Source organism: Aristolochia californica, unplaced genomic scaffold (genome assembly GCF_029961685.1).
Source record: "Aristolochia californica isolate CCGP_79_NKW_82.1479 unplaced genomic scaffold, dmAriCali1.0.hap1 SCAF_4, whole genome shotgun sequence".
In the NCBI taxonomy this organism is placed as follows: Eukaryota; Viridiplantae; Streptophyta; class Magnoliopsida; order Piperales; family Aristolochiaceae; genus Aristolochia; species Aristolochia californica.
This window is the reverse complement of record NW_027182103.1, coordinates 1,898,854-1,921,404: the sequence shown is the minus strand read 5'-3', so window position 1 is coordinate 1,921,404 and position 22,551 is coordinate 1,898,854. Positions and strand designations below refer to the sequence as shown.

At 36.4% G+C, this 22,551-nt stretch overlaps 1 protein-coding gene and 1 long non-coding RNA gene across 16 annotated transcripts; one reads left to right on the top strand and one right to left on the bottom strand.

The window, feature by feature from the left end:
• Positions 1 to 1,784: 1,784 nt before the first annotated feature.
• LOC137962433 (phosphatidate cytidylyltransferase 1-like) lies at positions 1,785 to 15,886 on the bottom strand. Of its 15 annotated transcripts, none has more exons than XM_068809292.1 (16): positions 15,569 to 15,886; positions 14,761 to 14,849; positions 14,536 to 14,666; positions 13,783 to 13,877; positions 12,359 to 12,404; positions 11,811 to 11,942; positions 10,265 to 10,518; positions 9,809 to 9,960; positions 9,379 to 9,520; positions 8,112 to 8,268; positions 5,671 to 5,718; positions 5,488 to 5,574; positions 3,158 to 3,286; positions 3,017 to 3,073; positions 2,695 to 2,775; positions 1,785 to 2,349 (listed from the first exon to the last, which is right to left on the bottom strand). In XM_068809292.1, the coding sequence occupies exons 6-16, from the start codon at positions 11,883 to 11,885 to the stop codon at positions 2,248 to 2,250; spliced, it is 1,284 nt and encodes a 427-aa protein (XP_068665393.1). In that variant the 5' UTR covers positions 11,886 to 11,942; positions 12,359 to 12,404; positions 13,783 to 13,877; positions 14,536 to 14,666; positions 14,761 to 14,849; positions 15,569 to 15,886; the 3' UTR covers positions 1,785 to 2,247. The 15 variants fall into 15 exon arrangements, with proteins under 15 accessions (XP_068665393.1, XP_068665389.1, XP_068665387.1 ...); XM_068809288.1 differs by lacking the exon at positions 15,569 to 15,886 and adding an exon at positions 15,122 to 15,364 and having other exon boundaries at positions 13,783 to 13,930; XM_068809286.1 differs by lacking the exon at positions 15,569 to 15,886 and adding an exon at positions 15,122 to 15,364.
• Positions 15,887 to 20,598: 4,712 nt separating this feature from the next.
• On the top strand, positions 20,599 to 22,423 carry LOC137963936 (uncharacterized). Its single transcript, XR_011115262.1, has 3 exons — positions 20,599 to 21,623; positions 21,772 to 22,018; positions 22,220 to 22,423. It is a non-coding gene; the product is annotated as an uncharacterized lncRNA (long non-coding RNA).
• The last annotated feature ends 128 nt before the right edge of the window (positions 22,424 to 22,551 follow it).

The following is a 22,551-nucleotide window of genomic DNA, read 5'->3' as shown; positions in this document are numbered from 1 at the left end:
ACCGAGTTGGATGACAAAATGCCATGGCTTTTTGCCATTTGAGGTTTTTTTTATGGCATTGCTATCATGCCCACCGAGTCAATCAAGAACTGGGTCCAGCTTCCTCCGCAGGCCACATCCATCTCGCAAGCATTATAGCTCTACTGTTCTCCAAAGGATGTCCTGATTCAATCATCTCAGTTCTGTTTTCTTCCTTTCCCTTTCTTTTGTTCCCTTTTCCTTCAAACTCTGTTTTTTTGCAGAGAAAAGAACAGTTTTAATGGCAGACTGTAAAATTTAGAGTCCTTGGGTTGGGTGATATGAATGATTGGTTCAGATATAAAAAAATGCTTTGCTACCAAAATTCCATGAGAGACCAAAACTGTAGCAGGGTTGAAACTGCTCAATCATGACCAAATAACAATCAAACTGTTCATTCTCTTGAGGTTCAATCAAATTGATTAAACAAAGCCATTAATTACAATTAATGCTCACCCAAAATTCTCTTTAAAACTTAAAAAAAAAAAAAATCCTCAAATGGGAATCCCCCTCTTGAATTTCTTTAACAATAATTAGATTCCTAAGTGACCTTCACCTAACCAAGTACTTGCAGCCATATTGTAGTTTGTACTTTTGCATTATCGAGACATGTTCAAACTTGAGATAGTTCTAAGCTCATTAAGCAAATTAAATTAGGACATTTATTAAGCATCATTAACATTTTTTAAACTAAAATTAAAAGATAACATCATTAATAGAATAATGGAAGGAAGGGAGAAATAAAAAAAAAGGAACAAATTAGAGGAAGAAAAGGAAAAATGGCATGTGGTGAGTTGCAACTTTGGAGAAGTGGTGTAAGTGGTTAGGGAGACATAGCACGAGGCACCCTTTTCCAACCCACTCCTTGCTACGATTATTTGGTCGGGCTTTCACTTTATCTTTTCCTTTTTACAATAGTCTCCTACTCTAAAATACGCCTTTTGGTTTATATAGCCACCTCCTTGTTTGGATAAGGCTTTATAGGAAATTCAGAGAACAACAAGGGAAGAGTTCAGAGGCTTGATTTTCTTTTTTATTTGACCAAATTTTAGCTTGAGATACGAGACTCGAACTACAGTTAAAACCCCATCGAAATCTCTAATTAGTAAGATTATTTACTAATGAGAGATCATAAATTCAAATTAGTGGAACTTCATAACAAAATAATAACCCATTAATATTATTTCTAGAAAGATCAATCTGATTAAGCTACATTTTTTTATGAATGAGATAAATTGTTCATCAAGTTATGTGAAATGCGAAGAGGAGGCCCTTAGAGAAGCTGAAAAATGAAGGAAATGTCAGCTCTCAAAAAGAAGTGTCATAATACAACTGAGCCGTCCCATTCCACTTTTTTTTCTTCTTCTTCTATCCTCAAAGTTCTTTTTGCTTCTTCACATGGCTATTAGAGAGAGAGAGAGAGAGAGAGAGAGAGAGAGAGAGAGAGGGGGGAAAGAAAAGAAAAAGTGAGCAGTCCCCTTGGTGGGTAGTGCTACCTCCATCCATGTCACATTCAATGAAGTGGAATGTTGTAAATTGAAAGCCCATTTTATATATGAGCCTCTTCCTCATCTCCCTCATTTTCTTTTTTCTTTTCTTTTTCTTTTCTTTTTCTTTGGTTCAGATGAACAAATGGAAGCCTCTCCGTTTTGCATCTTCAATGATCAATTCTTACTACTTTCAATGATCTGGGGATAACTTGTTCTAATTTATCTTATTTTAGTTATTAGAAGCACATTAAGGATCATATATACTGTGGGCGGAGATAAAATGAAAAAAATATTTTTCTACCAAAGCACCATAGTCTGCAACTTTGAGGGTATCAAGTCTTGGATCAATCACATCCACTATGGATATCACAAGTTAATCGATGGGGATAACAATCTTAAGGCGGAAACAAATACATGAAAACATTGAAGGCCTCCCATGACCAGTATCAGTGCGTAGCTTTTAATAATCTAGACGTTTGAAGCAGCGCTACATCCAGACAAACCAGGCTAGTCCCCGAGACCTCAGACCAGCCTCTGTCATCTTCTATAACCATTACACATAACATGGTTACAGCACTTGGGTGAGATTCCCCCTCACCCAGCTAAATCTTAGAATCATGTGGCAATGCAGACATAATCGATGCAAGGGAAGCCTCGGTTTTCATGAAGCAGAGGGCATATAAAACGAAACTCAAATATGTTACATGAAACAGTATTCGAAACCATGGTTATACCTCGCTCATGGTGCTTCTAATAACATTTCTTCAAATACTTGCTCAAACTTCTTGATGAACAGTTTTCGCTCTTCCAAAGATAGGTTCCTCAACATCTGTACAAGAACCTAACCAAAAGTTTGCTGGTAAGTTTCAAGTGCTAGAATTAGGACAGACCTTGAATGTAGTCAACAAGCACGTATAAGGTCATTGTAGACACTTACTCTTTTTTCTATCCTTTTTTTCTTTTTATTCAGTGGTTGTTTAAAATTATGATTCTTATGGAGATGAGCAGTACTGTAATCAATTTTTTTTGTTTTCCTTATTTTGTAAAACCAGCTTTGATGAATGACTTTAAGTTTAACATGTATGTGCTGAAAGAATAGAGAATTTGTAAATAACAGGTGCAGTTTTTGCATTAGCTCCACAAGAAGGCCAAGTCCTTGTAGAAGAACAAAAGAATCATTTATTACCTCCAAAATCATATCAACCGAGTAGCTTTGAGACACAATGAATGACTGATGATAGATGTAAGAAAACACTGCCATCACCATCTACAAAAAAAAGTAACAACGTTAGAACATATGATATAAAATATCGCCACATCCTTCAAACATATCAATTTAGAGCATCCAAGATTCATGCACAAGGATGGCCAAACAAAAAAAAAATAAAAAAAAATGGTGTTCTGGTAACATTTTGGAAGCAGGCCAGTTGCACTGAACAACTATTAGTTTCGAACCAATTACTGCCTATTTTAATCAAACTTTCATGTAAAAATGCTTTCTGATTCACCTGGCAATCCATCCTATCCGTAATTCCACCATGTCCAGGTATACTGTCACCAAAATCCTGTACAAAATGAAAATAGTATACCATCACTCGTATCAATATGTACCTTTTCTTCAAGGACTCAACAATTTAAAGATAGCAAACCTTAATTTTAAAGGCCCTTTTGAAACCACTTGCAAAAAAACCTCCAAATGGTGCGATAATTGATGCAAATAGACCAAGCGCTAAGGCATGCCACTGTACAGGCAATACTGAAACCTCTTTCCAAGGGAACTGTAAATCAACATGAACATAATAATTATAACTGATCCGAATAATCGATGCAAATATCAAGCCCACTATAAATAAAAAATCATTAAAAAGTTGTAAGTTTTTTTTTTCCAGTTTTTTTATTAAGGACAAGAAGGGAGGAACTGTCAGTCAGTCATGGACATAATTACAATCTGCACAAGATTGAAAAGGATCAACTTAACTGTACACACATCTAGACATAGGCTCCTATCTCACAGAACAGCAAGCAGCTATGACATACAAAATCTCATATCAAATAAGTGGGTGACCTTCTATGTATACGGGTTTACTGTACTGCTTCTAGATATTTGTTAACTTATAAAAACCAAAAGAGTACATAATTAGAGTGTTTGTTGATGAGGCTTACTTGCAGCCAGACCACTACTTAAATGACTTGAATGTGTTCAATCCAAGAATTGGCCTTGGCAAAATTACCCGTCAATCTGCTGCAGCTGAAATAACGAGCATTCACTAGGTAAAAGAGCATCAACCGTGTAGCGAAGATTTTGACCTAGGTATGACCTACAAGTGTGACAACAAGGACATCAAATTGACCACTGCCAGGAGCAACTATCACTCTACTTCACAAGCACTAACACTGTGAGTGATCAACTTTCAGTGAGAGTGCATTTGAAAAACTGCATGAACCACATGTGGAGATGACGTTGTCATTATCTTAGTGGCTTAACCAACTTGCTTTTTCCTTAAGAAGCAATTGTTCTTGTTAAGAAGCAACAAACAAACAACCCAGGGAAGTCCAAATTTCTAGTGTCTGAGCAGCAGAAGACTTCCATTAGTAAGCTACCTGTAATTTCTTTCAACAATTCTACCCCTCTAATTTCCCCATGAGGTCCAACAGGAAGCCACTACAAGGTCCGTCGTTGGCTGAGTGAATCAGCTAGTGGTTAGTTGATTCAACCACATCCAAATGTCTTAAACATTTACCTTTTGTGATTTTGAACCGCAATGCATATAAGGGACATCAAAGCTCTCAAGAAGAAAGGAAATGGGTGGAAAAAGTGACAACTTATACTCTACTGGCTAGAACACTATTAAAAATGATCTAAACAGTTTTTAAGAAAAGGTTGCTTCCCCTTCCAAATATCAGGACCGCTAGTGTGTGCAGAATATTCTATAAACATCATTTACACATCAACTTTTCTGTAAATTAACATGAGAAGAAAAATCAATTAACCTAAGCTCTATAAGTTTCAAACTGCTTGTAATGCTTCACAAGCTTTCAGAATGAATAATGGGATTTCAATGTCCATCAATTTTACCTAGGACCACAAAATTACCAGCGTCTGAAGTTAAAAGGTGGATCGACTTAGCTTTTTCTATAAATTCACATAGGCCACAGAGAATGCAGCTTACAGCCTTAATAGAGGATTTTGCCATATCATAATATTACAATTAATACCAAGAATAGTTTGCTTGTCCTTAGTTGAACTCTCCTATATCTTTTTTGGAATTAACAAGTGTTAAGTTGGGTCTAAGGCACCTAAGGCCATGTGGTCTGATGGTATTCTCTTTACAACCAGGAGCGTCAGGTCGCGACTTCGAATAGCGCAACGCCCTCTCAAAAAGTCGGGTCCAAGGCCCATCCCAAAATGACTAGCCACCTTAGGAAGCCTCTTTTCTCAACTAATAAACTCAAGATCTTTGTACTCACTAATCCATGTGGGACTATTCCTTAACACTCCCCCTCACGTGTAGACCCTCTTTTTGTGGCTCTACAAGTGGATAATTTAGGAGTAGGCAGTTTAGGTGTAGGCCCTCTTTTTGTGGCTCTACAAGTGGATAGTTTTAGGTGTAGGCCCTTTTTTGTGGCTGAAGTAGATAATTTAGGTGCAGGCCCACATATGAGTACCTGCTCTGATACGATGTTAAGTTGGGTCCAAGGCCCATCCCAAAATGACTAGCCACCTTAGGAAGCCTCTTTCTCCAACTAATAAACTCAAAATCTTTGTACTCACTAATCCATGCGGGACTATTCCTTAACAACAAGTATTAGGTAATGATAGTTGACAAAAATAAATAAAATAACATCTCACAAGTACTTGATCATATTGAAGATGTAGACATGTAATGAAAACCCCTTTTTTAATAGTTTAAAAGGTCAAATTATTTACAGATAACTTTTTTGATTATTTATTATGTAAAGAAACATAATTATCTCTTACCCATTGAGGTACCCAATCTGCTATAGAATGATACTTTGGTTTAAACATTGGACCGGGATCACACTGCAACCACCCAGTCGATAAGTCCTGTATGTATCATCCACAAGTAGAATTTCAGAAAATTTTATATCTGGAAAGCAAGTATTACACTGATAAAGATTAACATAAGTTCTTACTAGTTACCTTTCTAGGACATGTTAGCCATGGATATTGGCCTAAAACATTCGCAATCTGCAGAATTAAAACATTACAAGCCATCAACAAACTAGATACTCATAAGCACCTAAAAACAAAGGGAAAAAGTAAAAAATTTACAGCCTGGAAAGGATCATCTATTGCAGAGATAATCTAATAGCAGCAACTATCACGTCTACCACAGAGCCAACCACACAAAAATGGCAGCAGCCACACATTCACATTTAGAACAAACTACTGGCTGATGCACAATGACTAACCAATCGATGTTAAAAAAGGAGTTGATATTTTGGCCCTGTTGCAAGCCAGTTGAATCCAGTACATGTTGAATCAAAAGATAATCTTTTATCACCCCAAATCAGAACATGACTGCTGAAGCGATCAAACCACTAACACCTTGTGATATTCACAAAATGACGACACAACATCTTCTTTTTTTCCTTGAACATAGACATTATCTATTTTTTATCAATAATATGCAGATAATGGGTTGGTCTTTGGCTCAATGGCCACATGGCAGGGCTTATAGTATGAGGTATTAGGTCCAAGTTTCACGGGAAAGGGTGGAAGTGTGCATGTGTGATCATGTTTCAAAGAAACTAAAAAACACAGACAGTTATGCTTCATTTGGTCACAGATTTCACATCAGCATGACTTTCCTCCATTTTGTTCAATGTTGTGTAACAGGCACTGCAAGCTTGATCCTTGTCAACCTCCTTCAGTTCTACCTTTCTTGGCAGAAAATAGCAGTATTCCATAAATCTTCCCACAAAGCATAGCACCATAACCTTCTCCAAAGCAGCCTATTGACATCTCAGCATCCATAAACCATACGCAAAACAGAAAACCTCTTTTTTTCTTTCCTTTATTCTCTTCAACCCTTACTTTCAGTAAACATTATACTCTTTAGGTGGTTACTGAAAAGATAACTATTCATGTTTTAGAAAACGTCAGTTGAAATACCTAGTAAAAAAATGCCCCATGAATGAAACTATATTTTTTTAAATATTTTCAATTATGAAATGGTGAATGAAACTATAAAACAGCCAGAATCTATTTTTGCCAGTCTGTTGGAAGTGAATTTTCTGGAACTTGAGCAATACCTAAACCTGACTTCCATCAGAATAGACATCTTATAAGTGCCTGTGAGAGGAGATTCAAAACATTGAAACATGGAGGAAAAATGGAGTACAAATTTGATAATGTGAAAAAATAGTTTGTAGGCACATTTTTCTGTGTCTTTATATGATTCTATGTCAACAAATAAGAAATAGAAGATTGAGAGAACAGAGAAACAGAAAAGAGGAAAAAAGAGTGCTGAAAGAGAGCATGAGAGAAGCTCTCGTCGGGGTTCTGAATTCAACCCCTCTTACACTTAACTCCTACCCTTCTACACCTCTAAACAACTCAAAAACTGGACCATAGACACATCTAAATATTCTGAACATGATAGTACCCTCAAAGAAATATAAAGACCATGTGACATGACCAAGCTGCCCCTTATACTACATTTTAATACTCCTCCTTAAGTTGGAGCATAAATATCTAGAAGCCCCAACTTGTTACAAAATGCCCCAAATTCACGTTTACTCAATGCTTTAGTAAACATAACATCAACTTGAACACTAGACTGAACATAGCGGGTAACAACTTCTTTCCTCGAATAAAGTGGCAGTTAACTTCTATGTGTTTGATCCTTTCATTGTAAACTGGATTGCCTGCAATAAAAATAACTGCCTAGTTATCACAATACATGGTCATAGGTTCAGTAACATGCAGGTTTAACTCTTGAAGAACTGATTTCACCTACATCAATTCACTTACAGTATGAGAAATAACTCTATACTCAATTTTTGCACTAGAATGGGCCACCACATTTTGCTTCTTGCATCGATAGCCCGTGAAAATGCGCAGGTTGATCTCTCTGGTTGAGGCTACATTCATTTATTCAACTTGACAAATGGGAAGGGCCTTCCAACTTACTAAATTTCCTCTTAAAAACACACAATAACCAATAGCGGATTTTCTATCAAGTTTAGAGCCAACATAATCTACATCTGAAAAAATTCTATCTTTAAATGACCATGAAGTTTAAAGAACAACCCCTTTCCAGGTGAACCTTTTCAATACCTTAATATTCTCTATGCAGCCTCTAAGTGTACCTTGGGTGGATGCTCCATGAATTGGCTTACCACACACTCAATTAGGCCATGGGGATCAAAATAGGAAAATAAGAAAAGCATAAATAATCAGGTAATGAGACTGTAATGGCTCACTGAGAAGAGCAAATGCTCAGTCATTATCTAATTAAACTTCAAAAGTGGTAAACCAGACGTGCTCTTATCCTTTTGGAGGACCAACAACTTCATGCAATAAAAGAATCTTTAAAAGACTATTGAGTGTCCAAACAATTGTAGAGTCTTACTTACCATGAAAGCAGAAATCATTGTGGTCACAGACGCTCCAATAAAACCTTCCCATGTTTTTTTAGGAGATAATTTGATCAGCGGTGTTCTACCAAAGAAAAAGCCAAAAATATAGGCAGCAATGTCATTGATAACAATAAGTGATGCTGGCAAAAGGAACCTGCATTGCAAATTGAGCTCCAGTGAGCAAGTAATACACAAATACATGACAGAATGTTCACATGCAAGAATTTAAAATTAGCAACACTAAGCGGAGAGCACATGTCTCATGAAGTAAATATTTTGACAAACTCCTTTAATGGTCAGGGATTCTTGGAGTTGACAGTAAGCCCATATTTGCCAACCTTAGTAGCTTGAATTGTAGGAGAGAACTAAGTTAACTGATTCAACTCATTCAAGTTTCATTAAGTTGCTCCTGTTTAGTTATGTTTGAGTAAAGGGCATATGGTCAAGTTGGTGGAATCACTCAAAATCCCTCCTTAGCATCTTTCACAAGCTCACATGCTACTTCTTCTCCTCTTCACCTCTTCCTTTCTGTCCTCTTCTCTTTTACAACCTACTCTTCCTACATCTATTGCCATCTCTCCTTTTTGCTAGCTGTGTCTAAAGTATGAGGCCCTGAGATATGACTATCATGTTAACTCTCAGAAACATACTGATGCCAGAACCCACCCCTTCTAGCATTTTTTTTATTCATTCTGAGCTAGTACTTTGTCATTTTTATGAGCTTCAACTTCCTCAGAACAAATTGGTTTCAGAGCTTACCCCCTCTCTAGCGTTTATTACTTTTATTCTGAGCTCTTCTTTGTCATTCTCCTGAACTTCAATTCCATCTCTTGTATTCCTCTTCTCTCTTTTTTAAGTGGTTAATTCACCTTCACGTGGAGAAAAGCAGACAAATGAGCCAGGCTTAACCCTAGAAGCAAAGCAGAATTTCAAATTTCCCAGACGAAAATCAATAGCAGCACAGAATCTTAGTCCTTGCCCCATGACATGAATACCACAGGCATCATACTACTACATACATGACCTGATTGATATACCCAAAGGTGTAGCTCAGTGCACCCATAGAACGAAATGACTTGACATGGCAACAAAGTATTAGCCGAAAATTGGCCCACTGTCTCTCTTCCAACTTAAATAAAATCCTATCATCAAATCTTAAAAAAAGAAAAATTAAAAAGAAAAGCAAACACATGCCTTTGGTTTCAAAGAAGTATTCTCAATAAATAAAGATAATTCAATGAACTCATGAGAGAGGCTAGGTTACCAGAATATGCCTTCAAAGATATTTGCCACAGTGAAAGATGATTGTACAAACACCACCAAAAGAATCATATGGGTCCATGCGTACTGGCTAAATTGATACTTGTACATTTTCTTCTTTAATGTGAGAATAAACCATACAAATCCTGCACCCCAGAAACCAAATGTCTCATCAGCATCGCAAAACATACAAAATGGACACATCAAACACATCAGCTAAAGGAAGTTAAGTGTTGAACTTCAGTAATAACGAACTAAAAGGTTTTGGTTTTGAAACAAATAAATCATGAGTGCTGAAACATCCACTAACAATTAAGCTAACTTGTTAAATTGTACATGGTATAAGGAGTATCAAGTCTATCCCTTGCAGAAAGCAAACAATAAATTTGTGAAACTAAAAGGAGTGACATTAAATTAGGAATTAGAATACAAACCTGCAATGTATAAGAAGTAACAAATAAACATCTGATATTTGATAAGGATGCTCACAAGCTGATACAGAAATTTATCTGAAGTCACAGTGTTAACAAGCTGTCTACTTAAAAAGCGCCCATAAGTGAACAGCATTGCGGTGAAGAAAAAATGCCTGAGAAAGTAAAAAGGCCATTACATGGTATCCAACCATACTCCTCGCCACAAACACACTATTCTTTTTTGAATGGCACCATTAATAAAAATAAAAGATTAAAAACATAAAGAAGAAAGAAAAACAAGTTATGTAACAAGAAAACAATGGTAAATTAAAAAATACAAATTTACTACCACCCACAATAGTAGACTTTTCTATCAACAAAAAAAGTCACAGGTCTCCTAAAAGCACCAAGACCTAATACCTCCACAGGAGAAGAGGAAAAAGAAAAGAAAAATGCAAGCTTTGACCATGCTCATACCAATTTAAAAGCCTGAACCCTGGGAGATGCCTACTTTCATGAGCTCTTCTGACTAAGGTGAACAGCTCCTTTGCCATAAAGATTTGGATCACAACAATGATGGCCCAAATATATAGGTGACCCATATAGATGGTAAATGCAAATCCTGCAATCATCCATGCAGTGGACAATGCTCGCACTCTCATTGACTTGTATTTGTCTTGATCATTGACAAGTAAAGGATTTGCACTTGCTTTATTTGCATCGGGTACAGCCTGACATTGATAGAAAGTAAGGCAATAAATATTAATTTTCTTGAACCTCGAAGTGTAAATAATGATTACAGAGACAGAAAAAATTAAAATACAATTTTCAGGAGAACATTGGGTAGAACAAACTTGCAAATGAGACAATTTTAGACCTTTTAACGATGAGCCTAAAGAAAGATGTGCTGTTTGAACTTAAGATTCACCATTTATTAATGAGATCCCAAGAAACTAGAAATGACATTGGCATCTGCATCCAGGCATGAGGTACATGCCACAAAAAGACATTTAATAAACACAAGGATCTTGCAATAGCAAATAAGAACCTGAACCCTAAAAAGCCTAATATTTTTTTTTAGAACTTTTTTTCAAATTAAAAATCTAAAAAATATTTATTTAAATACAAAATATCCATAATTATTTATCGAAATGGCACATTCCATACCAACTCATCTGATTATGCAACACATAAGCAGCATGCTGGCAAAAAACAGCATGTAGCTATTTTTTTTAAGTAGAAAAGAAGAAATGCTGCTTCTATAACAATAATGGCAGCATCTTAATGCTGTCTTAATGAAAATTAAAGACTCTTTACTGAAGTCATTTTAGTACCAGCATATGCCACCACTCTACTCCTTATTGTTTTTGCACTTTTTTTAATGGGAGTTAGAAACAAAGTTATTTTGGTGGTTGCATTCCTATGCCACTACTAAAGTTGTTTTGGTGGCAGCATGGCAATGCTGCCTCCTTTTTCCTACCTGAAAAAGAAAATTAGTGACACGCAGGCTTTTCTTGCCAACATGTTGCTTATGTGTCACCTTGACTAGATGAGTTGGCTTTGAATGTCAGTTGGTAAATAATTTTGAATGCTTTACATTTAGATAAAAAAATTAGTTTTTAATTTGGAAAAAAATCTCTTTTTTAATGGACAACGCTTCAAATTTGAACCACGAAGATTAATATTTCAGATCCCTCTGGTATGATCATCTATTAAAAACAGCCATTTACATCAAGAGTTTTTCACCTTTCCAAATCCATTCATGTTTGACTTCAAAAAGTTTTCTCCAGAAATCGATATGCTCAGTAGTGGCGATTCTGGAAAATATTATCTTTTCTCCTCAATCTAGTATGCCAGCTTTCCCTAAAATTCCATCTTTTTGTTTGTAGCATATTATTCAGAAGTACAAGTTTCTATCTACTTCAGCCTGCTGGACTGACCAAATTTTGGTTTTTTCTTTTTTTGGAACAATCATTTTATTACACACTCAAGCAACACCTTCAGAGATGTTTGAGAAGCTAACCTCGCTTGAGCGCTTACGGTACCGTATGCGACCAGTAGGAGTAGAGGGAACACTGGTGCCATTATCCCTTTGCATATCTACAGCACCTTGCTCAAACTTTAAAAGCAGACAGTAAAAGAAGAACAAGGACACCTACAAGCACAACAGTATAGGATTATATTACAACTAAGCACATAATAATCTTCAAGGAAAAAGCAGTAAAACTGCCAGTACCTTCAAAATTAAAAAGGAAAATATTCATTAATAGCAGAGGCTGCCTAGATCCAACAGGATCTGATCACCACCTCACCTTTACAGGAATAAAAGCAATATATTCCCAGGATAACTTGCACTTGGCTCCCCTGTATTAAGAACAACTTACACACAGCTTTAATAGGTGGCTACTTTTTTCTCAGTTTCCATTTGTGGTGGTTAAAGGTAGGTGGAGAGAAGGGAATGGGGAATGCACAAATGGTTAATGTTTTTCATGAGGACATTTAGATAATACAATTTTTTAGTGAGAAATATCAGAAGCAAATTAAAGTAACACACTTGGGGAAGGTGCTCACCTCCGCAAAGAATTCAAAAGACCAACTCAAAAGTCACCCAGATAACCTGTAAGAAATATTAAAATATTATAAGATTTATTAAAAAAATTGAACAAAAGAGAGATCAAGAAACTTAAAAGGAACACTTCCAGAAAAATGGGAAAAAAAACAAAAGAAACATCAAAAGACCCAACCTTTTAGCAACATTTAGTTCAAAAGAAACCAATCTAGAACTATTTTGTACAGGTCAGATGTGCTTTGTTTGTTCCTTTACACTAAAGTGCCTGAAAGCTGTGTGGGCAAATAAAGAATTGACTTTCACAGCAATAACATGTCCAGAAAGGAATTCCAAGAGAGCAGTATTCAGCAAAAGTGATACACAGAGAAAACCAATGAAGCCAAATAATATGTATTTCAAAGGCTTCACATGGCTGTTTCCTTCTCAAAATGGTCACTAGATTTGTTTTTTGCACAAATGAATATGTTGGAACCAAATGGACAAGAAGAAAGAGAGATATAAGGCCCACATTATATCTCAAACACAAGCAATAAACACAACTTGAGAAACAATGAGCTTGTGTTTGATGCCGACTGATCCAGACGAGTGCACCACAAGCAAAGAGGCTTACGTCTCTTCTACAGTTACCAACAAAGTTTAAATGATAGAATCTAGGAAATGGGATTCTATGTGCAGGACCTGAATCTTGAACAGTTACTTGTTGTGTGCAATTGAGACCAGAAGTTCTAGTCTGAAAAAAATAAAATAAATGAAAGGGTACTAGGAAAGCACAAAGAAATAGACTCACCAAGCTTTAACATTATTGAATGCTCAAAATATCTATCTGGGGGGAATATACTGTATGATAAAAACTTAAATCTTGAAAAAAAAAAAGCATACCGGGATACATCTTCAGTTTCTTAATTAGGTAGGTGTTCTAAATGCAGGAGCTTGGAGCAGCTCAGTGCTCCACTTCTACTGAAGCATTTAAGTTATGGAACCCCACCAAAATATTGCCAGACATCTAATGTCAGCGCTTTATTAGCGTCAGGGAGAGAGTGTGAGAGGAAGCTTTCTGGGTAAGTGCACCAAAAAAGGCAAAAGGATATTTAGGTAAATGATCATTCTGTTTAAAAGTTCAGATGCTCATTCAAGATTATCCTCAACAATCTCCTGCCTAGATTTTATTCTCAGAAGATCTACTGTTTTTGTCATGGATAATTCAACACAATATATTTTAGAAATAATAATACTAAAAAAATTATTTATTTATAAAATTTCGTTTTTTTCACAGTGAAACATATATTAAAAAGAGCATTTTTTATGGATACAATAACAGAAGCACATTAGTTAACTAGGGCATAAAATGCAGTTCGTTTAGATAAGCATGGAGCCACACACAAAATGAGATACCAATTTGGGATGGCAACACCTTGACTCAACTTACCATTACCTGAGAAGACCATTTAAGAACCCCCAATTTGAACAATTTCAGCTCATTTCAGTTTCCAATTAGGAACAGCCACTGCAGGCAGCAAAGCACTGAAGCTGGGTAATCAGTCAGGTTGCTATCAAAATCATCCCATCAACCTACTCTATTGAGGTCCATAGACAAACAGAGATTCATTTTATTTATTCTTCACAAGGTAATTAGATGCACATGTAAATACAAGAGATAAGTCTCTAGTAACGAACTTCAGTTCGACAAGCAATTAGGTTAGATGTAAGTACAAAAGAGAAGTGTGATAATCTGGTTAATATCAATTGCCCTATCAGATTGATACACTGAGGTATCACTTGTTTGTGTCCAATCTCGTCTACTAATCATCAATTCACACATGCAATATGACAAACATTTAGATAACTACTTCGGCCAGTGAGTGAAATCACCAGCCTGCACTTGCTCAGCCTATGCCATTCAATCTTCTCTTCATTTAATGTAAAAAAATTTGCATCCCAAGAAAGATCAATGGGGTCACCAATTTCTTTAATCGTGTTGGTAGGCCCTCAGATTTGGTACCACAACCTAGCCTCTTACACTTTTTACAGGAAACTAAATAGTCCAAAATAGCAGGAATCCTGAATCTAGCTTCCAGTTTGCCATTTCCTTATCAAAGACAGAAATTAAAAGCCGCGGGCTTTCAAACTATTTATCGCTCATTAAACACAAAACTAGTAATAAGGAGAGAAATGACAGTACGAGCTCAGACGTCTGGGACCTTTTCGAAGCCAAGAATCTTCGTATGAGGTGCACATAGAGTTTCCATCAGCTAAAAAAAAGTTGACTTTTTAATATTCAGCCGTAGCTTAAGTTTCCGGGCATCAGATTACCTGCGTCAGCATACTGTTAGGAAAAAAAAAAAAGGATGCGAAGAAAAAAACGGTTGAGTTCAATTGTTCGGAAGATGTAGCAGGAGGCCATAACCTAGTTCATGAACCTGAGAACCCCTTGAAGCAAAACTTTAGCGGTCTGAACTCTGAACCGTTGTACTCAGTTGATTAGAATGAGTCCACCTAAAACCGAAAACCCTGAGTAGAGTCAACAGACTGTTTCCTCACAAGAAAAGCCAGATACTCGATTCTAGCGATTGCACAGAAATATTACGAAATTCTTATGCAAACATAATACGAAGTTATTCCTAACTGGCAAGTTAAGATCAGGACAGGACAGGACAGGACTGGATTGCTGATTTCAGGTCAGCAGCACCAACGGCGATGCCAGCTGTTAACTGCAGCCATCCTTTCCTGCTCCAACACAAGTCATTGAAGTAAGAGAAAGAGGTCACCTCCGACCACGGCTCCCCCGTTCGGAAACGGAAACGATTACGCGCGACGAAATCCACGATTAAGAGCGATGTAAACCGATGCCGAGGTTTGCAATGAGTGAAGAAACTATGCCTCGATCTCGAACTTAGGTTACCGAAGCAAAAGCTGCAAAACTTTATTTTAAGATAGCGTGGACAGAGAGAAAGACAGGTCGATTGATTGATTGATTCGCATCGTTATTCCTTTCTATATACCTGGGCCCACTAAACCGAGGTTATTCCGCCACGTGCTCTCGCATCCAATACTCGAACAGCAAGTTCAAAACCATGAGAAAAAAAAAAAAACAGAAATTTCTCTCGTCTCGACGAAGCAATCACCTCGTAAGTATCGAATTCACGAAGCACAGGCGAAAGAAATGCTGTTACTAGTTGAAGAAGAAAGCGCAGAATCAGCGGGAAAATCTTTACCTCGTCTCAAAGTCACTACACCTAGGAATAATTTCTGAAAACTGATTTGTCAATCCTCGGACGTCTACGCGTTGAAACGAGACGACGCCTGAACCATCCAGCCTCCCGTTCACGGCAGTAAAAAAGAAACAGAAAGGCCTCTGAAATCTCTGCAAGATTTCGGCCTGAATTTGAAGAAGAAGAACAGATGCATCCGCTGGGCCTTGAAGCCTTGGCGAATGCTAATTGCTTGTGCTTGACCTGATCACTGTTGATGCTTGGAGTGTCGCGTCGGCATTCCGAGAATCCAAATCGAAAGTAACAATAATGGCAATGGCTCCTAACTTGAGGCCTCTTTAGTACTGTGAGGTTCGCTACTCTCAAGCCACGTGTAAAAAAAAACCTAGCAAACAGAGAAACTGAATAAGTGGGCCCAGCGAAAAAATTACACGAAAATTATTAAATATCAATTTCTCTGTAAAAACGTAAAAATCGAATCCCTTGCCTTCGTTCTGCACTAACGGCCGACCATTGTTTCAAGTTTTGCCTTCTCTCTCGCTGCCGGGAGTACTTGTTCCGCCGGACTGTCGAGTCTCCCTTCAATGACGAAGAAACATGAGAGCAATGAATCTTTTCATCTTCTCAACGTTTCTTCTCGTGTCATTTTACATTCTTTTAGTGGCTCCTCTGAGATGGTAAGCTCCCCAGTCCTCCGTCTTTTTGAACTCCTGGTTTCCATTTCGATTTGTTTAACTTTATTAATTCGTTGTTCCGACAAAATTTTAATTTGATGTTTTCTATGTGATTTTGTTTTAGGAAAAAGTTTTATTTAACTGTTCATGTGTGATTTCTGCTACAATTTTCCTGCTTTTGTGTACTTCTATTAGCCATGCTTGTCACAATATGAACTTCCTGTCCCCGCAGAGGAGAAAAGGAATCTCTGCTTTTCTTGTCTGTTGGTGGGATTCCTCGAAAGTCCAAATTTTTTCCGTTTCTTCCATGAGAATAACTGGCCTGCTTTGGAGTATTACACACTGAATACTTTAGCTTGATGTTCAGTTGCATTGTAACTTTCACGGTGATTTTCACTAGCCGTACTTGTGAATGAAGCAGTTGAATGTGGAAAGTCATTTCTTTTACTTTCTCCCTTTTTTTTTTTTATGTGACTTGGATTATAAAATTTACACATTTGATATGTTCTTCTCTAGGTCAGTGATTTCTAATAAATTCTTAGAATTAAACTCTGGAGTAAACTATAACGTCCAGTTCCTCATTTGCTATAATTTTGTGGCTCAACTCAGACTAATCCTGTTTTTGGACAGTAATTTTATTCAAGCTGTAACTTGTGAACCAAAACTTCGAAGGGAGGCTCACTATTAGTTCGATTATAAGTTGCATAAAGTGGCAGTTGTTCCCTTTTAACCATCTGGACATGAAATCTAGTTTCTTAATTCTCATCTTGATGTTTTTTATAGACATATTCCCTGTGCACAAATGTGAAAAAACAGACCATTGTGTAGAAGTTGACTTCTGTCTTCCACTTTCCTATAGTATTAAGGGAATCTAAAAGTCACTAACAGTAGCCCTTTGAAACACTGATTTTAATATTTGGCACTGAAAGATTGTGTGTACTGATTAGGATTATTTAACCGAAGTTTATGAAATAATAAAATTCTATATTATTTACTAAATTCAATTAGAATTGATTTATGACCAGATTGATGAGTGTGGGGAGTGGCATAGTCTAATCTGCCGATATACATTTTTTTGAATTGTAATAATCTGCAGATATTAGGGTTGTAAATGAGCTGAATGACTGTATTTTGACTTTTAGAAAAATGGCTTAAACCCTAATTCTAAATACACATTAGCAGAGCCTTGATTTTTTTACTTTAGCCTTTTTTCCAATTAATTTATGTGAACGAAATGAAACATAATAAGAATAGTTTTCAAATTCAATTTAGTTTTGGACTAATTACAACTCTTTGGAATTTCTTTCATTTGAAGATAGAAAGGCAAGTTTACTAATGACATTTAATTGTAGAATAACAGACTCGTAGTGCGGCACATTAGGTTATTCAAATAAATTAGGATTTCTTGTCATAGTTTTAATAATATTAAACTGATATTGATGCTACTAATTGCCATATTTATAGCATGGGAATATTTGCAGAAGTTCATCCAGGCATTTTATTTATATGTTCATAAATATCACGGATATTTCTTGGCTTAGGTTATCATTTAACACTACAATGCTCAAGTTCAAACTGGTGTCTTACCCAAGAGAGGGGAATCATTTTATTAGGTGTATAGGTGAGAAGGATATTTTTGACAACCAAAAGTTCCCATAAAAGAAGGAAGACCATTGGAAAACATTCACCTTTTTGGCTGTATTTCGATTAATTTTTGTTAGCATGTGATTTGGAAAAACACAATTTAAAGCATGTTAGAAGAGTTTAAATGTTGGTATTATTGAAAAAAGGGCATGCCTGGAGAAAAGAGTTACTCTTTGTACGCTTAGCAGGAATGTTTCATTTATTCCAGCCAAACATTCTCATAAAGGCTTTGAAGAGCATCTAGTTTAAGTTTTTTTTTTGGTAAAAAATGATATCTTCAGTTTATATGAACCTATAATGATTTCTTCATTTTCTGTGTTTTCTAAGTAAATAACCAATAGTTCTTTTGTTTTCTAAGTGAATGGTATGTATAATTCCCTAATCTTTGAAGGGGGAGTTTTCAAAAGCTCTTTAATAGTGGAAATCATTCATCAGTTTGTAACTAGAGGGCTTATACATTGGATGTTAAAGCAATAAAGCCAACCAATGTTTCAAAGAAAAAAATTCTTTTTGAATCTGGAGTTTATTTTCTTTTTCAAGTTTCTATATTGTTTCATATTTCTGTTAATTGGAGCTAAGAAAAAAAGATTGATTGTTCTGATGGCTTCATTTAAGTGCCTTTTTTCTTGCTATACTCTTCTTGGATTTTATGTTGCTCCATATTTCCGCAAATTTTTTTACTGACCCATGTTCATAAATTTTTCTATTAGTTTTGTTCATATTCTTAAACGCTCTCATCTATTTGATGGGTTTCTGGAGCTGTTTAAGCTATTCTGTCAAGGTTCAATAATGCTGAACCCGATGAAGCGGCATTTGTGTCAATCCTGCAGTCTACATTATGTGGGAAAAGCAGTAACTGCAAAAGAATTTTATGATGAAAGGTTATTAAGAACATGAGGATCAATATGAGTTGTTTGAGATGCTTTTGAAGTGTCGAGAGGAATTTAAGAGTACGGATACCTGCCATTGGCTTATACACTACCTTGATGATCCAACATCTTCTCAAGACTAGAACCTACCAGAAAGCATATGGCATTAAGTGCCATGCTTGCCCCACCTGTACGCCATGGTCGTATTTCTCAAGCATGGAAAGCTTTTAAAAATAAGGAGGATAATAAACCTGCAAGGAAAGCTTATATGGTTTTTATTAAGGATATGGCAAAGCAGATGATATTTTCACAGTTTTAAATGTTGCTCCTAGCTAAAATCAAACCAGGAGATAAAATATGTCTGCTTGTTATATCCTTGATGGTGAAGAATGGATATGGCTAAAGTTGCTGAAGTTAGCAAAATTCTCAGGCACTTTAAACTTTACAACAAAAACACAGTGAGTCCTCTGGAAATTCTGATGATGGTCTATCTTCTTGTTCAAAGAGACCCAAACATCTATTGCAATATCAGATCATCATTCAATCAATCCAAAGCTGGTCTCTAGCCATGTACATGCATTTCATTTACTAGAGTCACTGCAAAAGAGCTCTAGCAATAATGATCTTCAAAAAGTTTGTGCAATTATATCATCTTTGAGAGATTGGGCTATGGTACAAAAAGTCATGGAGAAAAGCTCAATTCAGTGCACACCATGAATTTTCTGTAGCCATTCTTCAAGGTTGTTAGGGGAATGGTCAGTTTGCTTTGAGATTTTTCAAATGTTTGGAGGAGCAACCTGGTTACTCTAACACAGCCGAAGCCTAAAGGATGGCCATGAAAATTGCTAGAAGTGCTAAAGAGTTTAAACATATGAGAGCACTTTATTACAAAATGAGAAGAAAATGGTTGCCTATTATAGCAAACACGCACGATTATGATTGCTCAATATGGCTGAGTTGGTTTGACTGAAACTGCTTTAAAGAAATTCAAAAATATGAAGCATGATGGATGCAAACCCAATACCTAGACCCACTATCTAAAAGTATAGGAGTGTGTCTAACATCTAGTTTGAGTTAAGTCTTTTATTCTTCACCCAAGAGGTCATTTGTGTTTGAGCTACCCTTAAAAAGTGAGTAGTCTCTTTGTTACGCTTTAAAGTTAGGCCGTTTTTTTGCCTTTAAAATTAAGCGGAGTGTGTTTCAGATTATGACCATTTTGATTGGTGTATGGAGCATTGTTGTATGGCTAAGAGTGATTTTCTTCTCCCACATTGTGTTGTCCAAGTTGGGCCTCTATGTCATTTTTATCCCCGGTTTGAGGGGGAGAGGTACAAGAAGAAGTACAAGAAAGAGGCATTTTGTTCCACATGTTGTGGTAATTTTTATGTGACCAAAATATTCGATAAAGGGGGAGAACAAATTATGAAAATTTAATATCTATGAAAAATTTTTAGCCAATGAAGATTGAAGACCAATTTTTTTTTTTATTGTAAGTTGAAGTTATAAACTCCAGTTTGAGGAGAGTGTTGAAGAGCAGATATTGGAGAGTCTTATATGACTCTCACACTAAGAAGTTTCATAGAGCCAGAATTAATATGGTGGAGTCTTACGGGAGTCTCACAGGAGGAGGTCTCACTGTAGAGTCTCAGTTAAAGGTATTTTAGTTATGTTAATCATCTATTTATGTTCAATTGTTTAATTGTTCTAGGTCTTATATTTTAGTGTTTAACTTTGGGTGTAACTAGGATAAAGGTAGTTCAATTGTAATTGAATTTTATTTGTTTTTTCTATTATAAATAGAGCTCATTGTACTCAAATTACATCAAGTTAGTGAAGTATTTTTCTTTTCTAAAAATTTAACAATATGTTTTTTGCGGAAAACAAGGGAAGGTTGATGAAGCTCTAAAAATCTTCCAGGAGATGATTGGTATGGGGTATCTACCAGACAAATAACTATCTTTACATCTTTGATGGTGCAATTTTTCAAGGATGGGAAGAAATGAAAAAGTTGGTCTTTAGCCAACAGTCATCACTTAGCTTTGATCAGAGGGTATTTGCATGAAGGAACAGTTTATGATGCTTGGATCTTTCATCACATGAAAAAGAATGAACCATCTCCAGACTTCAGAACTTATTCCCTGTTCATAGAATGTTTGTGTAAGATAGGGCGGCCAGAAGAGGGTCTTCATCTGTTTTCTGAAATGTTGGAAGTCGGTAGTCTCACCAATAGTGTTAATTTTAGGAATGTTTTTTTCTGGGCTTAATAGGGAAGGCAAGCCAGATCTAACTCAGACTATAATGCAGAAGAAATGGTCCCTTGACAAACAAACAAAAATACCTTGTCTTCTTCCTATTTCAACCATTTTTGGTTTAAAAGTTGAGTCATTTGCCTTTTACTGGGGTTTTAGCTAACGCATGTCTTCTCAATGGCACCTTCTTTGGTGGGCAGGCTGGTTCTGTTCTAACAGTTACATCAAAGAGAAGTCACTGTAGGGCTATCAGTGGGTTAGAATTCAATCCGTTAACAAAAATCAGAATCCCAACCATTATGAGACGGAAATCTGTAAAGAGTCTTAATTAGATACCTGTTTCATAACAGATTAGGTTTGTGTTGAACCCAATGACCAAATGGATATCCGATAACATCAATTAGGTGAGAAATCTTCTCCTAACCTAGTTCTTTCGACTGTCACTCATTCCCCTTCTTCAGCCTACTCACGATCTCTTCCCCTCTGTCATTAATCAAAATCATGTCATCTGGAGATGCTGTGATTCTGCAGTTGAAACATCAAGTTATTCTGAGGTAGCAACTTCAGTTGAAATTTCAGGACTTACCGTAATTTCAGATAGCAGCTTCAATTGGAACATCAGGTCAGTTGAAATTTTGATTTTTGTTTTGACTGCTATTTTCATCTAAATCAAGACAGCCATGGAAATCTCAAATTTCTAACTAATCTGCTGGAACATCCAGTCTTCCTGTCTTATTAGCATTTTCTCCTTTGTGTTTTGTGTTGCGAAGCTGAGATCAGGGATAAATAGTGGTGGAAAGGAGAAGAAGAGCTTGTAGGCAACACAGAAATGACAGCCTTTGTCCTGTCTTGATTCAGCCTTCTTCCTCATCAGACTTCTATGTCAGGCTGGAGTGACCCTCGTCTTTCAGGCTTTATGCTAATGGTGGTTAGAAGATCAAAATTTCTCAACCTGAAAGTCAGTGATAGTACTCCCTTCAAAAGTAACAACTGGGGTTTACGCAATAAAGCTAAAATGTGAGTGGTTGCTAAGTTCTACATTTTGTGAGTATAATAGAGCCAATCCTGATTGTTGCTATTCTTTCCTCTTTTTTCTTTGTCAAAAGTTTTTTTTTTTTTTGTTTTAATTCTAGATCCTGAAAGATAATTATGGAAGACCTACTTTTTGCTTTTTGTCTTTTGGTGTTACTGAAATGGGAATATAAATTCCTCTTTCAGGACCTGGAAGAGGCATGTCCCGGAGAAGTGGTGTTGATGCATTAGGAAGGAAAGCTGAGGTTCACCTTTTCCAAATTGGCTCTTCATCTAATCTATAGCTGCATTAGTTTCAGATTGAAGATTCCCATGGCAGTTGTCTACTGGGTGTTTAATCACTGGACATGTGTAAACTATTTGTGAGTGGGCTATTTATTAGAACCTTAAGCCGATAGCATAGTTCTCTTTGCTCAATGGTTTAAGCCGATAGCATAGTTCTCTTTGCTCAATGGTTTAAGCCGATAGCATAGTTCTCTTGTTGATATTTGCTCAATGGTTTGATGACTTCATGTCCT